Source organism: Brachycentrus maculatus, unplaced genomic scaffold (genome assembly GCF_059751285.1).
Source record: "Brachycentrus maculatus isolate JH-2025_06_01 unplaced genomic scaffold, ASM5975128v1 h1tg000257l, whole genome shotgun sequence".
NCBI classification, from domain to species: Eukaryota; Metazoa; Arthropoda; class Insecta; order Trichoptera; family Brachycentridae; genus Brachycentrus; species Brachycentrus maculatus.
The window spans coordinates 1,517,378-1,539,659 of NW_028281008.1; the positions used below are offsets into that span (position 1 = coordinate 1,517,378).

Here is a 22,282-nt window from a genome sequence, read left to right on the forward strand (position 1 = left end):
GCACTCAACTTTTTATTAGAGTTTTTTTTGTGTGACAAACATAAATAAGGGTCGAGGGCGGCCGATGGTAAATAAAACCATTCCGCGAGAGACCTGCGGATGATTTTCCCCAAGCCAGGAACCGAGAGATTTCCTCGACAATTATTCTTTGTAAAGTTGCTAAATTTGCTTCTATTCCCGAGGGTCTCTTATGTTTTTCGTAAAATAAAAAATAAAATAAAAACTTTGGTATATTACAGGGCAAATAAATATGAGGCTAAATGACACATCAATGGCGAGAATTTTTTTGTTGACATACTAAAAAATATAAAATTAATCAGAATAGAAACTTGTTATCAATACGATACCAATAAAATGATCTATGAATCTTCAAAAATCTATAAATATTTTCAACCTTTAAAAACTTAAGAAAGTTGGTGTAAGGACAAAGTCACTTTTTAGAGCAGATGCAGATAATGTTGAAATTGCCAAACATCAGCGCGGAGCGACACGATAAGAAGAAGAAGAACATTGAAACATGAAAAAATTGTTTCCATTATTTTGATATTGATAAGTATTCATGAAAAAAAAAGTTAAAAATACGAAATTATTGATATGAGTACCAACAAATTGAGTGGCGTGTTTGTAAATCATGGGTAGAATGGCGAATGTTAAACGCGTATAAGTGATCACTTAAACAAGCTTATGAGAGGTCGTAAGCCCTGTAATTACCAAAATTAATAAATGTTTGCAATCCCACAAGGTAAAATACAATAAATAATATAAATACACATTATGAACAACTATATGTGTATTTTGCATTATATTTATGAGAATTAATAAAGGGTATTTTTTATATTTCAATTCAGATTGAGTAGTCGCAGGGTTGAAAGGAGGAGAAACCCCTTAGAAATTGGACCTAAATGGGAATTTATATTCTAGGAACGAGGTGTGTTCGATTCCAATAAGCCAAATTTTCTAGTCGGAATGGGGTGTCACAATAGTGAGCCATAGCAGACTTGATGCTCGGGACGATAATGAGATGGAAATATGGGAAAAGAGGGTCTTCGCTCTAAGCCGAAGACGAAACTAAACAATCACAATCCTTTTTTTAAGATTTTAGTTGAATTCGAGTTTAGTAACGGATCTGGCAAAAATAGTCGTTTAAATTTTAAATCCTTTTTTTACATTCGATCTAAGTTTTTGTAAAACAATAAATAATGTAAGTACCTAAACACTTCTTAAAAGTATATAATAATGGTAATAAGGTTTTTGCCATGAAATTTTTTTTTTTTAAATTTTCATAGAAGGATGATTTAGTTACCAAAATAAAATAAAAACCCGCTGTCGCAGTTGTCATGTTATGGAGTTTATAAAACATCGTCAAATTTATCAAGGATGGATTTAAATTGATAAGAGATAAAAATAAAGATTGATAAACTATGATTTAAATCATGAACGAATTTAATATGTATGAATATAAATTAATTTTAAAAAAATTAAGGGGAATTTTGCAAAAGACAAGAATGACTAAAAGTCGACATAGAAAAATATACAAAAGTAAAAGAGAGTAAATTTTGAAGTACAATGAATTATAGAAAGGTCCATAGAAGAGGAAGAGACTATAATATTTTAGGTTTTAGTAGAAGAGTTGGACTGGAATGCCTCTGAAGAGTAAGTCAAATAATTAACGAGTTTGGGCAAAGTTATTCCTGTTATTCAGACAACAAAGAGTTAGAATAAAATTCTAAAGATTCTTGTACATTGTCTCTAGAGAGCTACAAAAGTAATCAATTTAACCGCAACAATCACGAGACATTTTTTTCGTTGAATTTTATTTATCTCGGTGCTCATAAAAAATCCGTGGCCGAGAAAATAGAAAGACAAAGAAAATACACACATCACAAAAATGTAACGAAAAATCGAAACCGATATTATTTAAAACTATATAATAATTTTATGTCTAAAAAAATTTTGTCTTGTCGATAAATTTTCCTTACAAAACTTTATCGCTTTCTTTTGTGTTCGCAACAGTATTATCTTTGTTTTGCATAATAAAGATGTTTATCTGTGTATCGAAAACCCATTTATTTCCCTTATTTTATTTTCTGTCAACGCGACCTTCCTTTAGATTTAGTAACAAGGAAGGACAGCGGCACGGACGCCGATTTGCAGACAACAAAACACGTGTTGTAATTATGAAAATGTATTCAAGCTGAGAGAGAAATAAAAACAATTAATCTCATTAAAACGAACGCCACATCCCACTAGTTATTTATAAGGACTAAGGAATTCTATAAAAAATAAACATTTGCATCGTAAACAAAACAGCAGCCATTTTAGTTCAGAGGACTGTTCGTGTGCAACGCTGGTTAGGTTTAAAGCGCAGGTGACAAGACAAAAAACGTGTATTTTAAAAATACGGGTGAATAAAATATTCCGAACACAACCCATTTTGACACGATGAACCAGTCGTCATACGTGTATTTTGTCTTGTCGTTAGACAAAATCGTGAATAGACGTTCAAATATGAAGTAAGAACATTCGGAACAATCGTTTATTAAATATTAAGCAGTCTGAAGAAGGGTAAAAAAGCTTATTTATTAAAAAATAATATAAAAGAGGTACTCGGTTATTGTGCGAGTTTATACCGCTGGTTATGAAACTAATGAAATGAAAATAAAGACACAAAAGAGATGAATTAAGAAGAGAGCGAGAGTGGTCGAGTTAATGAAATATTGAAGACGGGCGAAGCGGAAAGGAATGCGGGATTATTTTTTTATTTTATTATTTTCGCCGCATTTTGTTCCGGAACATTTCCCCGCTTGATAATTTGGATGCGAATGATGAAAATGTATTAACCGTCTCGTTTTTCCTCTCCTGCAAACTATTCCGTATGCTCGATCTACACACGAAACACTTTAAGTGATTACGCCGAATGCCCGGACCTTTGATGGGCTCGGGATTTAGTCTCTTTTGAAATTTTACGGATGAATCTCAGCGTATCTATCACAGATCCTTACCAAATGGAGCGATGGTCCCATCATATTTATTTATTTACCGACCCCGTGTTTCCAGCGAATTGAACATGAGGATATTTACTGACTCTTTGAAAAATTGCTACTCCTTCGTTATTATTTTTGCGAACTGAGTAAATAAGGATATTTTTATGGGAATATGTATTTACCTTGAAAGCTCTTAATGTACGATCTTTATTCAGCGACAAGAGATTGATGGGAGTTTCCAGGATGTTATTAAAGTTACGAACATATACATGAAACGCAAAGGAAATGTGTATTCATAGATATAATGGAATTTACATCTTACATTACACATTGAGATTATTTTGTTATACTTCTTGAAATTCTACGCTTTATATGGTACAAATGGTGCAAAATTATACCATTATTTTATATGGCAGGAAAACAATGTGAAAATATCTCAGATAAAAAAGTTCAAGAGTCAAATATGGACAAAATTACAGAGTTTCCAGGCCCATTTGTTGCTTACGAAAAGGGAATAAATTGTCTTTTCACTTTAAAATGCTAATCTGGTTAAAACGTTTGCTTTAATTTGAGCTAAGCGGCATTAACACAGTAAATAAATGTATACGTCAACGCAGTGGCGCGCGATCCATATAGGTCCAGAAGCAGTGCTTACCCTACCTTAGCAGTGCTTACCCTAGCAGGTCCAGAAGCAGTGCTTACCCTACCTTATTCGCATACAAATAAAAACAAAATTTTGATTGATTGATAAAATAAAATATAAAATTGCAGCGCCTTCTCCACCAGACCACTAACAGATGAAAAACGTGGACTATATCTTACCTTGTTCACTTCAAACATATTTAAACGTTGAATTGGTTCTATATAACAAAAAACGTTTATAGTATGTGTGTGCGCATTTACTTCAAGCTTCAAGGTACATGTTTGTATTACTGTGAGTAAAAGCACTATTTTCAGACCTGAAACTATAATTGGCGCTACCTTTGAATTAATTTAGTAATTAGTAGAACTAGGTGCTTTAAAAAACAACCTCCCCCGCGCTGATTTTTCATGCAATCGAGAATACTGAGCCGTGTTTATTACGTGGAAAGGGAAATGTGTGCTAATTATATAATATTAAAATACACCTTTTCTCGATTATGTTTTTTTACGTCACAACCACTTTTAGTGATAATTTAAAAAAAATATATATATATACATATTGTATGTATATGCTAAAATTCCATTTTGACTGAAGATTTTTTTTGTCAAAATGGCCAATTCCACAATTAGTGAAAATAATAGGATTTTACTAAACATATTTGTATTTTTCGATAAAAATTAGTAAAATTACATTATTTATGAATATTATTGACGAATTGGTACTAAACGCCTTGACTCGCTGCGACACTACCCCTCAGCTCGACCGCCAAAATATACTAGCGTCATCGTCGATATGTAGACGGTAGCACTTTTGACAATGTATACCATAGTCTATACATTGATTATGAGCACTTTTACGGGTAAATAGCAATAAACATGCCTTTTACAAGTATATTCCTGAATAAAAAAAACTGTGCACGCCACAACATTATTGTAGGAATGGCATAAAAATTACATCAAATTCAATTGAATAATTGATTATCACTCTTGCGTAAACAATTAAAAACGTATTACGGAACGTACTGTATGTTACAAATCGTATTTCACACTGCCATAACGGAGGTGTCGATTTCGAAACGAATATTCAGGCCGGTTAGATGTCTAATAATAATTGATTTCCTATCAACGTGACGTTCGGATTTCAATAAGTCGGCTTCGGACAGATATGTAATAATGAATGAGTTCATCTCACACCCGAGCGGCCGAACTATCGCGCAAGTCGTGAAACTGTCATGAAAGTCGGAAGCAAATAAAGCGGATGGCACACGCCGTTAGCAATCAAACGGCCGGTATTGGGGGTTAATAGACGAGTGTGTAAACTGTAACGGACGTTCCCGGACCGTCCCTAAAAAGGTCGAAAGCCACGAAAAGGGCAAAAACGCGAAACAAAATTTTGCAAACGAAATGAATATTTAAATGTATGAACTTCGTGACAATTTACGTACGCAACCACTAATGGAATATTAATTATTGAATCACAAAAACGCTCTACGTTTTACAAAAATATAATTCGGATTTTAATGTTTTGGAATCGAAAAAAAACAATACAACAGATAATAAAAGGGTCTCTGCTAAGTGCAAGCTTTCACAAATCAACCAAAGATGCTGCCGCTAAGCTCGCAAGATTGATCAACTTGCCTTCATGTAAATAATGATCAAAATAACGGGATCGGGTTGTGGTCCCGTGGTTAGTGTCGCAGACTCTTAAGTCAGAGTTTCTCGGTTCGAACCCACTCTACCACAATTCGATACCTATTTGTAATAATAAGTCGCTTAGGCTCACAGAAATAGTATGAACTTGAATCGCTAGTTGTTAAAGTATTTCGTAGTAAGTGGTAAATAAGTAGTGTGGCGGTTAGCGTATGTATATAGGACATTTGTTGATGAAATTCTTTTGTAATGTAAATTTGAACTTTTATACGTATAATATGTATCAAAACACGTTGTATGCTTCTGTTTTAATAAAATTTAAAGGGGTTTCTTGTTATCGTACCACGTCTTACCTCATTTTTGTTCGCGTATCTTAGTGAAAAGTAAGCAAGGCACCGCGACACGCGTAAGGAGCGCAGGTAGCTACGTCATGAGTAATTTAGTTATTTGTTTTGAGGATTTTCCCTTGCGTGCCCTCGCGTTGCCTGCAGTTTCCTTGATTGGCCGACAGCCGGCATCCGTAGTTAGCGCGAGGGATCGCGGACGTGTTGAAGGAGAAGAAACGTGCGGCGAAATTTATGGGCGAGAGTGTGTTTGATATATTGCCTTCAGAGAGCATGAAGTATTGTGTGTGTGACGGGAGCGACACGTGAGCTGAATAAACCGTATCAGGGGCCACAAATTTGTCTAAGTACCAATAAATAAAAACGTCCGATGAACTGTTTCGTTAAGATTTCCCTTTGAAAACGTGCCCTTCCAGATTTATCCGAGATAATCAAATTACGCACGTACAAGCTTTAAATGTTTTTAGATCTTAAAAAAAAACATGGAAAATAAACTTTTTATAGTATTCGTAATTAAACTAAAAATGAGCAGAAATATCCAATTTTCAACTTTCATGGTAAAGCGAGAAAACAGTAGTAACAAAACTAAATACAATTTATAAACGATTTTTTAAAAATTATTTTTAAATGAGTAAAAAGCATTTCGAAAATGACATTATAATAATAAGAAACTAAAAACTCTAGTATAATTCATAATATTATTGTTCCTCAAACGTCAAGTGATATCCTACGCCATACGCAGAAATCCACAGGGTAACAAGGTTTATGAGTTTTCATCTTCTCTGTGTTGCGCTCTACTGATCTTGCTGCCTTTTTTGATCATTCGAAATAAAAAAACTAAAATTCTTCTTCTTTTAAATGGAATTTCACCCTTATTAAGTGTTCTAGCCAGTGTCGAGTAATTAGACCGAAATTCAAAACTATACACTTTTTTATTTGCAGAGACATGATAATGGTGTGGAGTTCTATTCTCTTGGCCAATCCGTGCAGAGAAGCAGCGTAATAGTTAGTTATTTAACATTAAAATAATATAATTGATGTAAAGTTTTTTTTATTATTAATTATGTTTTAACGAGAAAAATATTAATAAAATATATTTATGCAAAAAAACCTGTGATGACCTGGGTGGGCAGAATAACATGGTGAAAGCTAATTAAAATATATGCTACAATATGGTAGAATAACAAAGAAAAGTATTATTATTCTACAAACTTCATAGTTAACAAACATAATAAATACATATATCATAAAGCTGAATAAAAACGATATGTAGGAGATTAATACGTTGATTTTTCTCATAGGAGTAAGTTTAGTTTAGTAAGCAAAATATTAATTGAACGATATCGATGTTTCTGCGAGAAACTTGAGCAAACATCAATTTAGAAATAGATTTTTCTTATAGAAGTCATTTTATTTTTTGCATTAGATGAAGAAAGACATTAATACTAAACTTTTGTGAGTTTCCTTATTTCTATGCGAGAGAAGAATGGGCATTTCCAAAAGATTTATTGCATACTTACTGTACTGGATTAATATACGGAAAATTATACAATGTAATCATATGTGTTGTACGAAGGTGTCAAAACAAAAAAAAATATTGAATTTTTTTATTTGTGAACGCAAACAATTATTGATAGTTAATTATTTATAATGAAATAAACTGAAATATCAAACAAAATGTTAATCTGGATTGAATCGTAAGAAAAATATTTCAGGAATTTATGATGAATACAACGAATAAAATCATGTTGAAATAGTATGAAGAAGCCTATTTATGTAACCGTAATTTTTTTATCGAGCTTTTTTTAAATAATTTTTTGAAAAAAAAAGTTAAATTAAAATATAGATAGTTAAAATCAAGACACTACGTAGTTTTATTCATTTTTACAAAACGAATTTAGTTTTTGTAATTTTTTTAGGGCATCTTTTGAATTTTTTGTTAATAATTTAGACCTAAGCAATTAATAAATAATAAAAGCATATTTTGTACAACTTATAAATCAATTATAAATCAATACAAATATGGAATGGTTTCGAAGCAAACAGCTTCTTTCTCAAGAATACTTACTATTTATAATTAAGTTATAATGAATTATAAAATTATTTTCAAAAAATATTGTAAGTTACAATAGAGTATGCTCAAAATCCGTTTTTGATGTTTTAATTAAATAAGTTCCGAGTGAGAAAAGCTGTTACTGGAGTGGTATTCAGTGTCAGATTGGACGTGGCACGATCTTGTTTTTTTATTATTATTTATTTTTTAATTCTATGAAATTAATCAGTCAATGCTATCGCCTTACTATCAATGCTCATCTCACGCTAAACAAAACTGTATCGAGTTCACGGTAAATACTGAGCGGCGGTACGTTTTCCATTAAACGGTTTGATTAATGCCGCAATACAATTCGTTCCATCAGATTTCCACGCCATAATAACTCATTCCAAAGCTGGCTATTTGTTATATAGAACGCCGGTAGAAGCGCACAAGTGGTCAGAGTATCGGGAAAGTTGCAACCTGCAACTAACAGTAAAAGTATCGACGGCCGACAAATCACTCGCGGATGAATATCTCGAAGGTATTTATTACCTTACACACATTCGAGGAATTCACAGATTTGACGATCGGTTGCCGATAAATAACATTTCATAATACTTGGCGGCAGTAACATCTAAACTACTCGATAAATTCAATGAAACGACCCATCGACCTATTCGAATGCTCGAATCACTTATGATCAATTGGCAACGTTAGAGATAGGTTTCGTTGACCGCCCATTAAAATGTATCGACGAATTAAAATAAAGCGTTCGAGCGATGAGGTAATAAAATATTCCTTCATTTTATGTACCGAGATAATTATACAATTATTAAATTCCAACTGGAAGCGATGTTCTCGCAACAAAATTCCGACGGATAATTCAATTTGTTCGTACCTAAAATATAATGAGCATCTTAAGATGTCTGAATCTGGCACGGATTCAAAATTACATCATACGTAATGCCAGGAAAATCTACTTATGAGAGTAAAGAAATTATTCCCACATAATGAATGAATTTCGTAATAATATTTTGATAGTACAACATGTCAATTATGTGAAGATACATTGTACGGCCCTTTAGTAGTCGGCGAGGTACCTATTCTCTATTCACCGATTGATATACCGAACAGATTTGGTATTCCTTGACGTTTCCGTATAAATATTCCTACTAATGAGCGCCCCCGTGAATTGTAACTTGCACAGACGAGGAAGATTTCAAACCAGAAGAAATATGGCCGCAATTATTTGAAATGTCAGAGATTTTGACTTATTATAGGGAACTAGCATTGTGATATAAAAAAACTTCTTATTCGAGATCAAAGATATATTTTACAAGAAAAATGAATCGCTGAAAGGTCTGGTAAAATATGTTCACGTATAAACACCAAATAATAAATATATGTTACGACAAAATTTAGACACGTAATACTAGGTAATATTGTTTTATTTACCTGTTGGGGAATATTTGCCAATTTATTTTACATTTATTTCGTTAAAAAACAATTAATTAACTATGTCTGTCACGAACCCACCTTTATTCGTTTGAAACCTGTTACAAATGAATAATACTGATTATTATTTACAAGAGCAAAAACTAGATTTTATCAAAGAATCTCGTTACGGGAACAAAGAATAAAACGAATGGATTCAATTTTGTTTTTATACTACGGTCAATAATGAATTATATTCCTTTTTGACTTCTAGACAATTATTTGAAATAACGTCTATCAAATTCAAAATCAAATAATGATTCCTTTCATGTCGGACGTCTTTGGATAATTATTTTTATTCTTCTTCGAGAATTTAATTAATTACGTATTTCAAAGGCTATCGAGTGTCTCGATCACGCCGGTTCAATGGATTTGAAATTTTAACACTTTGACTAAAAATTTGTTTTTATTGAATTATATAAAATAGCACCGTTACTTGTAGATATCGAACGATAGAAATAACTTCCTTATAATGTAAATGGTAACAATCTATCAAATTAGGTATGAATTTTCATTACAAAACTAGCTTTACCTACCTGGGTACGCATTGCTGTGGCTTAATCTAGTTAAATGAAACAAAAAGAAAATTGATAGCACACATTTATAATGTGTTTCATTTCACAATGCTTGTTAAACGATGTAACATTAAAAATCTTTGAAAAAAAAATGAATGGAAACAATTTAAAATGCTAAGTGACAGCAGTGTCAAGAAGCAAGCTATCCGCCAAAAACTGCTGCGAACTCGTACACGAAGCGACGTATAATTATTATCATATGAGTTCCAAAATGTTGAGTAGTGTAGTTGCAAGTCATGGGTAGAATGGTGAATATTATATTTGTATAATGTGATAACTTAAACTAGTCTACGACATGTCGTAAGACACCCAGACTTGCATATTCTTCTTTATCTATATTGAGATGTCTAAAATATAAAAAGATAGTACGTTCTTCGATGTCTCAAAAATAGAATCGAATAAGGAAAAACAGATAATAATCAATGTTTTTAAGGTCATATTACACAATATGCTAGAGATTGTCATAGCCAACCTGTATGCTAATCATTAGCCAGTGACGTAATTCCAATCTGTCTCTGTGTGTGTAGCCTCACATCACAAGCAATGATATGTGCAAAGGTTGAGGACGGTAAGTCGAAGGAGCTGTCATACAGCGTGGGCGGAAAATAGTGGGCAGATTTAATATATCGATTTAATGCGCATGCCTACAGACGACCAATCGACTCACGATTAAAATAACAGAACAGTATCCGAGATAAATATATATGAACTACGCTCGCGAGCCATGTTTCGTTGATTGGCCTCGTTAAACGAGAAATCAACCGGTCCGGTAAATAAAATAATCTATTTATACCCTTGTTCCTCCGTGCGTACCAAGATCTGGATACAAAATCAACTACTTTGTCCCAAAATGGACTTAATGCGAGTTGACTAACTAACTAACCACCACGCCGCTTCCCCGAAGGGGTAGGCTGAGAGAATACCCCGACTCCTGACCTGAACACCTTGAAGTATTTGACATATTTCATAACACCAAGATTTTTAAAAATCTTTTTCTGCTCCTATTTCTACATTTAACTTTCAACTCCTAAATTTATTTTACCGTTCTTCCTCACTCATTCGTTCCATGTGCCCAAACCATCTCAACACGCCATTCTCAATTTTATCGATAATGCTCATCTCAGGCCAACATTTTTTTCTAGTTTCACCATTCGAACATCTGCCATCATCGTTTTGCCGCACATTCGTCTGTGTTATGGATCTTGCAGTTCTATGTTCGTTACCACAAAGTGAATTGTAATTTGTGGGCTTTGCTGTGAAGTACTTTATTGTGTTATGTGAGAGTAATTCTTTAAAGTATGTAAGGATAGTTTTAGCACATAGTTGTTCGACCGTCATAAGTTGTAATTTGTAGAATATTCCCTCTGTGGCAGTCCATCTCGGAACTTATTACAAGTATTATTGTTATTTCTTAAATAATTGATAAATACATTAGGCTTTTCGGTGCGCAGGTGCCATATCGCTCACTCCTTTCAAGAACGTCATAAATCAAAAAACTTGATTTTTCAGGAGAACGTTTTTAAAGTTTAAGAATATAATACAATGTATTAAAAATAAATATCAAGCCACTTATTGAACTTTTTACTGTGCAACAGATCTTTTTAGGTAAAACCTGAAGGTTTTTTCTCCATTTGAAAAATATTTAGTATATTTAAAAATAATTCAACAATACCTTTTCTTCAAAATGCAAAAACGACACTTTTTGCTCTGTAGCGGGTAAATATTAAGTTAAAAATATGCCGCTTTTACTGAAATATAGTATATTTTTTGGACATTCTGAAAACATGCACAACTGAAAATTGACAATTTTTGATTTATGACGTTCTTGAAAGGAGTGAGCGATATATCATTGTTTTTTTTAACGATATCTTTTATTATCCTACGAAGGTGACAAAACTTTAGGTGCCCTTCTCTAAACAAAGTTCTATTCACTTGAGGTACGTTCTAGGAAAGAGCCAAGGTGAACAATGAACTCATTACAAAGCGTACGACACGTAGCACATACATTATGCGGAGAAAATGTAAGAATTCTAAAACGCAGTTAGTTGTGCGACCAATCTGCCGAGTGTACTTCGAGCACGTCAAGTATTGAAATTTTATTGCTCAATTTTTATGTACACGAATGGGACGACATTCAGAAAATATATTGCCAATTGAAAAATGAAACAAGTGAAACTCCTTAAAAAATATAAGAGAGAAAAGAGAAAGTATTTTAAACGGATATCACAATACAAAATTTACAGAAAAAATATTCCGTTTATTCAATATTTAAAACCGTCATTAATTTGTGCTTCAATTTGCCGTACTAATATGTTTGTGATAATAATGCTAAAATTCAATTAATCTCAATTGGTAATATTGACATGGTTTGTGATAATAATACTTAAATATGAGATACGTGTCCTTGATTCGATAATTTGAAGAAAAAAAAAACCGTAAATAATCACAAAACACAATGATACATTTTACTCACAAAACGCGTGATATATCAGTTTTTTGACACGATCAGACCAATCAAAAGCTAAAATCTGGTGGTGTCAAAAGTCAAATATAAATAAAAATGTAAGGATACAAGAGTGTAGCGTTCACTTAAAAAAGGCTTTTTAACATCACACAAAATAATTGATCAGTAAAGTTATTGACATTTACACTAAGAGGATTGAAAGAAAATATGATAGCTTTTTAATAGCAATTTGGTAAAATTTAATTCACAAACTTTTTTTTTAAAATATTTAAATGTATAATTTTTTGAATATACAATTTGTTAGTAAAATGTGTATGATCAAAAAAACATGTTTAAAAATACTTCTTTTTCATCCGCCTTAATATACGAGGTTCAAAAATTAAAGTATGTGTTACCAACACTTCAATTACTTGAAACAAAATTTATTATTTGAATGCTATGCCCTAAACAATTTAGAGGTGGGCACACACAAAAATATGTAAAACATTACATTAATTGAATATTTAAAACTAGTTTGAATTTGTGTTCAAACCGCCGCGTGAAATTGGGTATAAATTAGAATATATATACATATGTATTGTGAATAAATAACATTACACCACCAAAAGATAAGTGTAGAAATTATTGGTAAGATAACATGATAGTATTTTAGAAGGTTAAAAAACGGACGGATACTGGTTGTATTTCGTTATTTCAACAAAAACCAGTATTTCTTTTTTAACAAGTAAGAAATATAATTTATTAAAACCATTGTTTAAAAATATCTTTAACGGTATTTTACAAACAAAATTTATTGGATTGTTACGTTGTGACCTATCGAATAACGTAGGTATTCAATATTATATTTATTTGACGTTTCAACATAGATAAAAAAGAATACGAAAGTCTGGGCGTACGACGTAAATGTCATAAGCCCTGTAAATGCCCATACATCCATCTATTCTTCTTCATCTATATTGAGAAGTCAGAAAAATGTTAAAAATTAACTCATATAATTTGAGATAATCCAGATTTGTTAACAAGTATTTGGAACACTCAAGATGTAAATATTCCATAAGATAATTAATTGATTCGGCAGTCACTTTGTTTAATATATATCCATATATAATTAAAGTTTTCTTTTTTTTTGCGTTTTTTACGGTGTTCGATAATTACGCGAAATGCAACAAAACACGTGTCAGAATAAGTTTTAAGATATAGTGGTATTAACCAAGTAAAACTTGAATAAAAAATTATATCATGGCTTTGGAAACTCGTTTAGGATGTATGTTTATTGTGAAAGACAAATATTGAATGTGGGTACTTCTATAACTAAGCATAGTAAGTTATGTGCACGCGTTGCACCGTGACAAACTAGCAAGTAGTTGGAAAGTTTGTTATATTATGTAGGTAGTTCAAAAGGTTTTGTATATTATGGCTATTCTGGGTACATACCTACTCATACGTACAATATATCTGCCGACCTTTATCATGCAAAAATGTGAAGTCGTGACGGAATGCGCAGTAATCTGCGGCGAGTACATGTATTACTCATGTGCAGCCTCTAACTGCACAACACACCAATCGCAGAGTTATAGCTACTCATTTTAATTTATAGCTGCAAGTTAAAAAAACGTTTATGCAAATCACTAAATGATAAAAATTTACAAAGCTCTTTTTTTTAAATGCAGTGATTTTCTACCAAACGTTTTTTATGGAAACTGATAATTTGCATATGAATTCTATTAAATATTGCATATCCATTAATAAATTCAAGAATCTAGACCGATCACCTTGTCTTCATATAATTAAGACCCAGTATTTGTTAAATCGCAACTAAACTATTTTACGAAAAAGATTTTTTTTCTTAAAACACCGTTGAAAAAATAAGCTAGTCTTCACAATAATTATATGTTTTGAAAAGAAAAGAGTTATTGAAAAGTAAGGAGATAAAAAAATACATAAATATAAAATATATATACAATATAATATTTTTTCTATGTATTATCTAAAAAACAAAAATATCCATACATTCTAAAAAAATGAGCATCAACACACGACCAGCCCTAAGCGCAGCTGAGCGCATTCTGATTTGAACGCTTGAGACAAGCTTGAGATCTAGACCTTAATGGTCAAACTAACCCCTCACCGATCTTATACGGTGTTCTTTACACCATCGGTGAGGATGGCGGTCGGATTTTTTTTTACTAATCCTTATTATGTATATTTAAGGAATCCTCTTTAACTGGGTGAAATTTTTAATTAAATTTCCAAATCCATTATCCACATTATGGAATGCAAATTAATTTATTCTACAAAACACTTAAATGCATAATCTTGAGAATTATGAATGCATCTTTACTAAGCAGTACTCGCATCTTGTGAATGTAATAACTTTCTGCGCATCCTCTACCTGGCTTGTGCATATTTTCATATTAATCTCGTTTACATAATGCACGTATCATTTGCTATGCAGTTCATTGCCCCGAATGCAGGATATTTAGAAAACACTCCACAAGCGAAATAAACAACGAGCGCCAAATACTAACAAACTAGCGTTGATGAAAACCGATAATCCATTTTGGATACTGTGTTACCAAATACCGCATTTCTTTAGGAAATCTTGCCTCACACGTGCCTCACTGTCAATAACACGTTATTTTTTATTATTATTTACTTTTATATTCTACGACGGCATAATAACACCGTGAGTAAGTATCACTACCACAGATGGAGTCAAGCAATTCTAAACAAAGGCAAGGAATTCAACCAATGCATTTTATTGCGAGAATGTCATATTATAATAACGACATGGCAGTTTAGAATAGGTATATCGACATGTATGGTAGTTTTATAAAAAAACTTTACACATTTTTATTTCTTGCGTATTTTCTATACTCTTGTTCGTTTAAGAAACGTCAATTTGATACTAAGTTTTGCTGTTAGAGCAAATTGGATATTTATCAAACTTTTACTGATTTCTGACCTTATAATAGATAAAAATATAACGAAAACGTACGATATTAGATTTAAAAAAAGTAATATTTCATAATGGGGTTGCGTATTTTACTATTTTTCTACTACTACTTCGTTATATTAAAAATAATCGTACAGAACTCTTTTTTTTCAACATTTAAACAAATATATTCATTACCTGGGATTCGTTGGGGTCCATTGTTTCGGTAGAATGCAACAAGGTCATCCTAGAATTAGTTTCAAGCGGTGAATCTGAAATAAAAAAAACGGAAAAAATTAGAAAAATATTTCTTGAGTGAAAAAAAGGTTCATTGAAAAACTAATGTACGTATATATATTTATATTTAATACAAATAATATCTGGTGGTAGCTACAGTACACTCGATTCGTAAATAAATAAATTTCAATCAATTATATTATCTGTGGATGGAAGGGAGAAGATAAAATAATAACGGTGAATTTTCTATCACGGTGTAAGCAAACAAAACCAAAATTAATTTCATCATCCGCGAGCGATAGTCCAACACGCGAACATTATTCAACAAGCGATATAAAATCGCATGCCAAATAAACATAAATCTATTTGGAATACTATTGCATATTTTTATTGCACTGCTCAGAGCTCTTCCATAAATATGCATGATACATTTCGTAACCAATCAACGCATTAGAACAGATCCGCCTTTAAAAAGATTCCACTCAAAAACATCATTTCTTTTCTAAACTAACTCACTAACCATCACGCCGCTTCCCTCCAGGGGTAGACAGAGAGAATAGAACGCCATACCACTCTGTCTTTTTGCAAACATTCTTCGCCTCTTCCACGTTCATGCATCTCCTCATACATACCCGCTGATTATTACGACTTCTAACCTGACCGCTTTCAAGTATTTGGCATACCTGATCATGCCAAGTTTTTCTCGGTCTTCATCAGCTCCTTTTTCGAATTACATTCGCCTCATAAATTTGTTTTACCGTTCTTTACTCACTTATTCGTTCTACATGTCCAAACCATCTCAACACACCTTTCTTAATTTTATCGATAATGATTATCTCAGCTTTGCATTCCTTCCTTACTTCACTATTCGAACATCAATCATACATCGTTTTGTCGCACATTCTTCTAAGAGATCGCATTTCGACTGCATTCAGTCAAAATCCCTTTTTCATTTTTTTCTCTATCTGTATATCTATAATATTAACATAATATTATGTATCTGTACCATCCAAACCTTCAAATTTGTTTTACCAACAAGGTAATTTTGACATGTAATATTCAGTAAGCATTATCATTTCATAGACGATCTAAAATTACTGTTGCTCCAGCGCAATTTACATATGAAGCAGGCCCCCATACTTCTGGCCACACGTTAGCATTCAGATTTGAACATTTGATGGGCATCAATACGAAAACATCTAAAAGATTAACGACTTCTTTCTCATCATGGACCATCTCGAAACGTAATTACAGAGACATTCCAATCTGAGGCTTGGATTTTTTAAAAACTAATTTGAAATGATAAATTCTAATTAGATAACATAGTTATTTCGAAAAAAAGAAATATGCATACTTATTGTATATACATACATACGAGTATATGATGTATTATTTGATACCCGATAAAAAAATCTCAAATCGCAGTTTATCAGAGCACGATCATTTTTTTGCAATTATTTGTGATGTATGTACCTCAATAATAATTAATGTACATACACATACATACATACTTAATACGCAGCAACGTGCACAGAGTTTGGCAGTGAAACACAGCGAAATATATTTTTTGTAAAAATAATCCTATAGATTTTGGTGTCATTTATTATTCTTTTTTTTTTATTTGTATACATTTTTTAAAATCACAATTTATACATACTTAGAACATTTTTTTGGCAGAGACCCACCAAGCCACCTTGTGTGTCTTATCGGTGGAGTTCTTTTTTAATACATTCTGTATTGTTTTTAACGATTTTAACCTAATATAGACACAAAAAAGAGAAAATTAAGAATGTAAACATTCATAACACTAATAATACGTGTTTTGTCGCTGAAAGATAACCGAGAAAACCTGTTATTGTATTTTTGTTTTTAACCTTTTAATACTTTAATTTCACGGTTTTCTATAAATTTTGCATTTAATCGTAGTAGGCACTACTTGCGTGCTTATTTGGAATATACGCCACTGCTTATCTAACCTAACCTAAACTATATATTGTTTAATTTCACGGTTTTCCACATTTTTTATTTATTTAAGCGCCGTAGTCATTGCTTATGTCCTCATATGGAATACACGCCACTGCTTATAGGTTAGATATCCAAACGTATAGACTAGGTTATTCGAGATATACGTCAGTTTTACTGACAACTTGTTAATTAAGGTTCGTGCTCAAATAGACATGTTAATTATAAGCTCATCGAGTAGGGTGCTAAATAATGCACCGTTGGCAGTTAACCAACGCAACGTGTTAATCGAGTTGTTTGTTGTAACTTACATAGTTACCCAATCTCACCATGTGTGCGGCTTCGACGGGACATCTCAAGCAGCTAATTTGTAATTGAAAACTCGGCCAAAATTGGGGGATAGCACAGCGGAATGTGAGAAAATGTACTTCGATTTTGAACTAGTTTTTTTTTGTCCGGTGACTTTACTTACGTAAACAAAATTTGGTTTCAAAATGTTAACTCTACACTCAGTATGCGGAGAATTATAATGAAAGGAAAAGAAATAACATTAATAGATATTTGATTGCATATATAATTAAATACATATTATCCGGATAAAATATGTTTTCAACATGATTTAGCAACGTAGCAGTTATTGTTATGTACTAGAAAAAAATATTGTTTCACATTGATGAACAATCTATTTAATAGCGAATAAAATATCTAAACGATCTGTACAGAGTATTGTATAAAGCAGTAAACAAATGAAAAAAAAAGATTTGAACATGGGAATATATTGATGTCGAAATGACCATAATTTTGCGACTTGTCATAGTTTAAAATTAGGGGTGCGTTCTCATGCAAAGTAAAGCGGAGCACCTTAGGAAAGTGTGATTTGTTGTGCCCAGCGGCGTGCAGTGGCTGGAGCCGCACGGCCCCCAAGTAATCAGGGATGATTTATACCCGTTCTCCGGGGGTATTCCGCCCTTTTAATTATTCATCGCGAGTCTGAGCCAAATTCTCGAACACTAAACGCGCAATAAAACCGGAACATTAATTTAAACCGGCACTGTGTCAAGGTCCCATCCGACTAGAGGCACATTCAAATTGGACGCCGGCGAACGTTTTATTCGGTCCATTACACGAGAATGGGCGTTATTATTTTTATCGGAGAATCCGCGAAGAGATAACGGAGACGATACGCCACTGGACAAATGTAAGGGAGGAATTAGAGGAATGGAAGATGAAAGGAAATAAAAACAGACGCGATAGAAGTATTATAGTTAAGGTTTTATTGGAAATTTATTTTTCCTCTTTTTTATTGCGCGGTCTGTCGGAAATTTGCGAACTTCATTAAATGTTTTTCGTGAGACCTAGTAAAATGTTCAATAGCGCGCATAGTTTCCGCAAACGGGACTTTATCCTCTTATTGAGTAATAAAAATGTACGAATAATAAAATTCCACGATAAAATATCTCATAATTCACGCGTTTACGAACCAAATTTAATAAATAAACACAGGTGCTCGGAATAAATGAATAAAAATATAAAATAGGGTTCCGACCACTATAATATGAGAGAATAATAACGCAAACCGGTTCGCGAAGGTGAGAGAGAAGATGGAAATATTGAGGGTGGGACGTAAAAAGCGGACGTGCCCGGACCAAGAAAATGAGAAATTCCCGACAAAATTTCGGCTGCGAAACAGTCGATTGTACAATATCTATAGAAAAACTTGGTATCATATTAAGTTGGAACATTTAATTAGAGAAACGTGCGGGTCGCTTGTTTGCGGAAACCAAACTTGACAACGGAAAATACGAGAGCCTGCGTGCGGTACATATCTTAAAAGCATCATTTTGGCTGGTAACTGAGGAACTAAGTAATCAAGCCTACGTTTAAAAGTCTATAAATATTTTAAATTGATTTTTTTTAATAAAGTAACAAGAGTTTTTTTTATTTAATTAATTTTCTAGACATTTCTACCTTAAAATCTAAAAAAATAATTACGCGGTTCTCTCCAATAAAGAGATAAAGCTCTTGTGGTTGGAGAGGATTTACACTTATTATTTATGTTTGTGGGTGATATAATTAATTTTATTATTGTTATTTCCGTATTGTGTTTTTCTTCAATTAACATGTTTATAATTTACATTTTTTAAAGCATTTTAATGATTTTTATATTTCTATAGTAAAGTTATTGAAGCATTTTGCTCCCAAATATTTAAAGTTCTGTTGAAATTGTTTGGTATTGTTAAGTCATTTTGGTATCTCGAAAATGAACTTTTCTTTAGATTCAAGTATTTTGCACCCTTAAATAGTTGAAAAATTGCTGTTTTTCTGAAAATGGTAATATGCTTATTATTTTTGTTCTCCTTAAAAACTACATACATACATCATATGCATTTTGCAAAACTAGTAAATAAAATATGTGCAAACTACCCACAGAAGACCATATGTGTATACTTGTATAGTAAGTATGTGTGTTTTTAGATCGTAAATCCTAGATAATATTCAGCAAAAAAGTTTTTTCTCCTCTAAAATATCTGATGTGTTACCAGAATATCAAGTAAAAAAAAACGATGAATACGTCTGTAAAAATTGGTATTGTGGAAACGACGTTGGAGAATATCCAAAATCGTCGGAATTTTAAACACTATTACCAGACTTAAGTGATATTTTTGCATAATAGTGGGGTCGGCAAGATTGAAAATGTCCAGAATAAGAGGTGAATTCAGTTACAAAACTTCTCTGGAACTAAGAACGGAGCCCCAGTGATGCTCAAAATGGTTGCCGCGGGCATCTTTTAACTTTACAACTAAAACTTATTCCCTGCGTTCTCCTAAATAAATCGGATTACCAAATTAAGAAATTGAAAAGTGAAAAAACCAATGCGCCTGAAAATATGATATTTTTATGCAGGTTATAATTTGACACGTTATTCTTATTCACAACATTTTGAATATGTCCAAATTCTTTTATATGTTATGAGTATGTTCACAAATCTAGGTTATTTTAACATAGGAGTTATTTTTACATTTTGACATCTCAACATAGATGATGAAGAATATGCAAATTTTGATGAGAGTGGCTGTTAATCATGGGTAGAATGGTGAGAATTGCGCGCGAGTAAAGTGATCATCAACCAGCCTATAACAAGTCATAAGCCCTGCAAAAACCCACAATATTCTTTACCTATTTAAAACATTTCGAGTGTGTCCAAATACTTGTTTACGAGTCTGGATTATCTCCAATTAGGAGTTATTTTTTCATAGTTTTTGACATCTCAACATAGATGTAGAAGTATATTTTAGTCTGGCCATTTACAGGGCTTACGACCTTCTTCTTCTATGTTGAGATGTGAAAATTTAAAAATAACTCACTCATAAGTGGAGAGTACCCAGATTTGTGAACAAGTATTTGGACGCACTCAAAATGTTGTGAAGATAGATATTAGTTTTAAAAATGACTCTTCTGTTGGCGTGCTTTGGAGTACGGAAATAATTAGAGCGTCCTTATTTATGGGACGGCTTGCTCTCGGCCGTTGCTCTGCGGTGGCCTTTTTATCGGATTCGTATGGGAAATGTACGAAAAGTTCATTTTTTATTCGCATTCTTATTGCGCGATCCGTTCGAGAAACGAATGGCGTATTTTGTTTATGCCAACTAGAAACGTTGGACTAGTAATGAGAATTCCCGTCCGGGGGTGATAAATTATATTTTACTCATGACGAACGGCTACTTTGTTTGAGAAACAATGTTATACAAACAATTAGGTAACCCGTATTTTTACAAGCGTTACTGGTGATTTTAAAATGACAGTTAACCAAGAAGCGTTGCGGAATCGTATGAAACTTTTTCTCAACTTCACAAGTGTATATTTTTTAAAATGAAATTGTTATAATGTTAAAATTAAGAAAGGTGTGTTGAGATGGTTTGGACATGTGTTTTTTTCATAAAATGTTGAAAGCGGCCGGGTATGATGAAATGTATGATGAAATGCAAGAATGTGAAGAAGCGAATAATGTTAGCATACAAAGAGCTATGGCGTTCTATTCTTTATGTCTACCCCTGCGGGGAAGCGGCGTAATGGTTAGTTAGTTACTTAGTTAAATTGTTATTATTTTATAATTCCTCGCGAAACTTTTGTGAGGACTGACAAAAAATAGTAAAATGTGAAACAAAGACATTTAAACGATTTTCGCGAAAAGGTGATTCGTCCGTTTGGTTGAGGTAGTATTGAGTTTATTCGAAATAAAAAATTAGGCAAGAGAAAAGGGTTTGTGAGATCAAAGAGCGCGAAGGGTGGGAGGTTCTATCCCGCCCAGGTCTTTGCTTTTAACGGTGGACAAATTATATAAATGGGATTGTATAGCCATAGGGATGGAAAGGATGTGTTTTTAAAATGAGCATCGCTAAACCCGACAAATGGACTCAGTGATAATCGGATGAAATATTAAGATTTGAAAAAAATTATACCTTTTAGACACTTTTTTTTCTATTCGATAACATCACTATCAGTTCAAATTTAAAACGATCACACATATTACATAACTGTATAGCAAATAGTTTTCCAGATAATAAGAAGGCAATAAAATTAGTCATGAAACATAAAAAAACTAAAAAAAAAAAATAGAAAATGGAGAACAAAAGTGAAATATAATAAGAATTGAGAAAAAAGCATGACAGCGATAGATGACAAGTTGATGGGAGAAGACTAGCGGTCGGAAGTTGGGGGATATCGGAGAGGAGGGGTAAAGAAATAATACACTAAATCGGGAAACAAATAAAGAAATGATTGAAGCGCGGTATTTCAATGAACGATACACATTTATGAGTCCAAGTCTGGTAGGAGAATGAGGAAGCACTCCATAGCCGATACATTTATCGAAAATGTTTTCCTCTTTTTTAAAGCCCGGGGGTAAACCGCAGAATTAAATAATTTGTAAGCCGACAGATAATGCTTCTAACTTGAGAAG

General features: G+C 32.6%; 1 protein-coding gene across 1 annotated transcript in view; it reads right to left on the reverse strand.

Annotated features, from left to right (window-relative positions):
- The window catches only part of caps (capricious), a 177,344-nt gene that overhangs the window by 62,636 nt on the left and 92,426 nt on the right, over positions 1 to 22,282 (reverse strand). The window contains exon 3 of the mRNA XM_088265688.1: positions 15,322 to 15,395. Coding sequence (XP_088121814.1) covers positions 15,322 to 15,369 — 48 coding nt within the window. The 5' untranslated portion in view covers positions 15,370 to 15,395. The remainder of the gene's footprint in view (positions 1 to 15,321; positions 15,396 to 22,282) is intronic.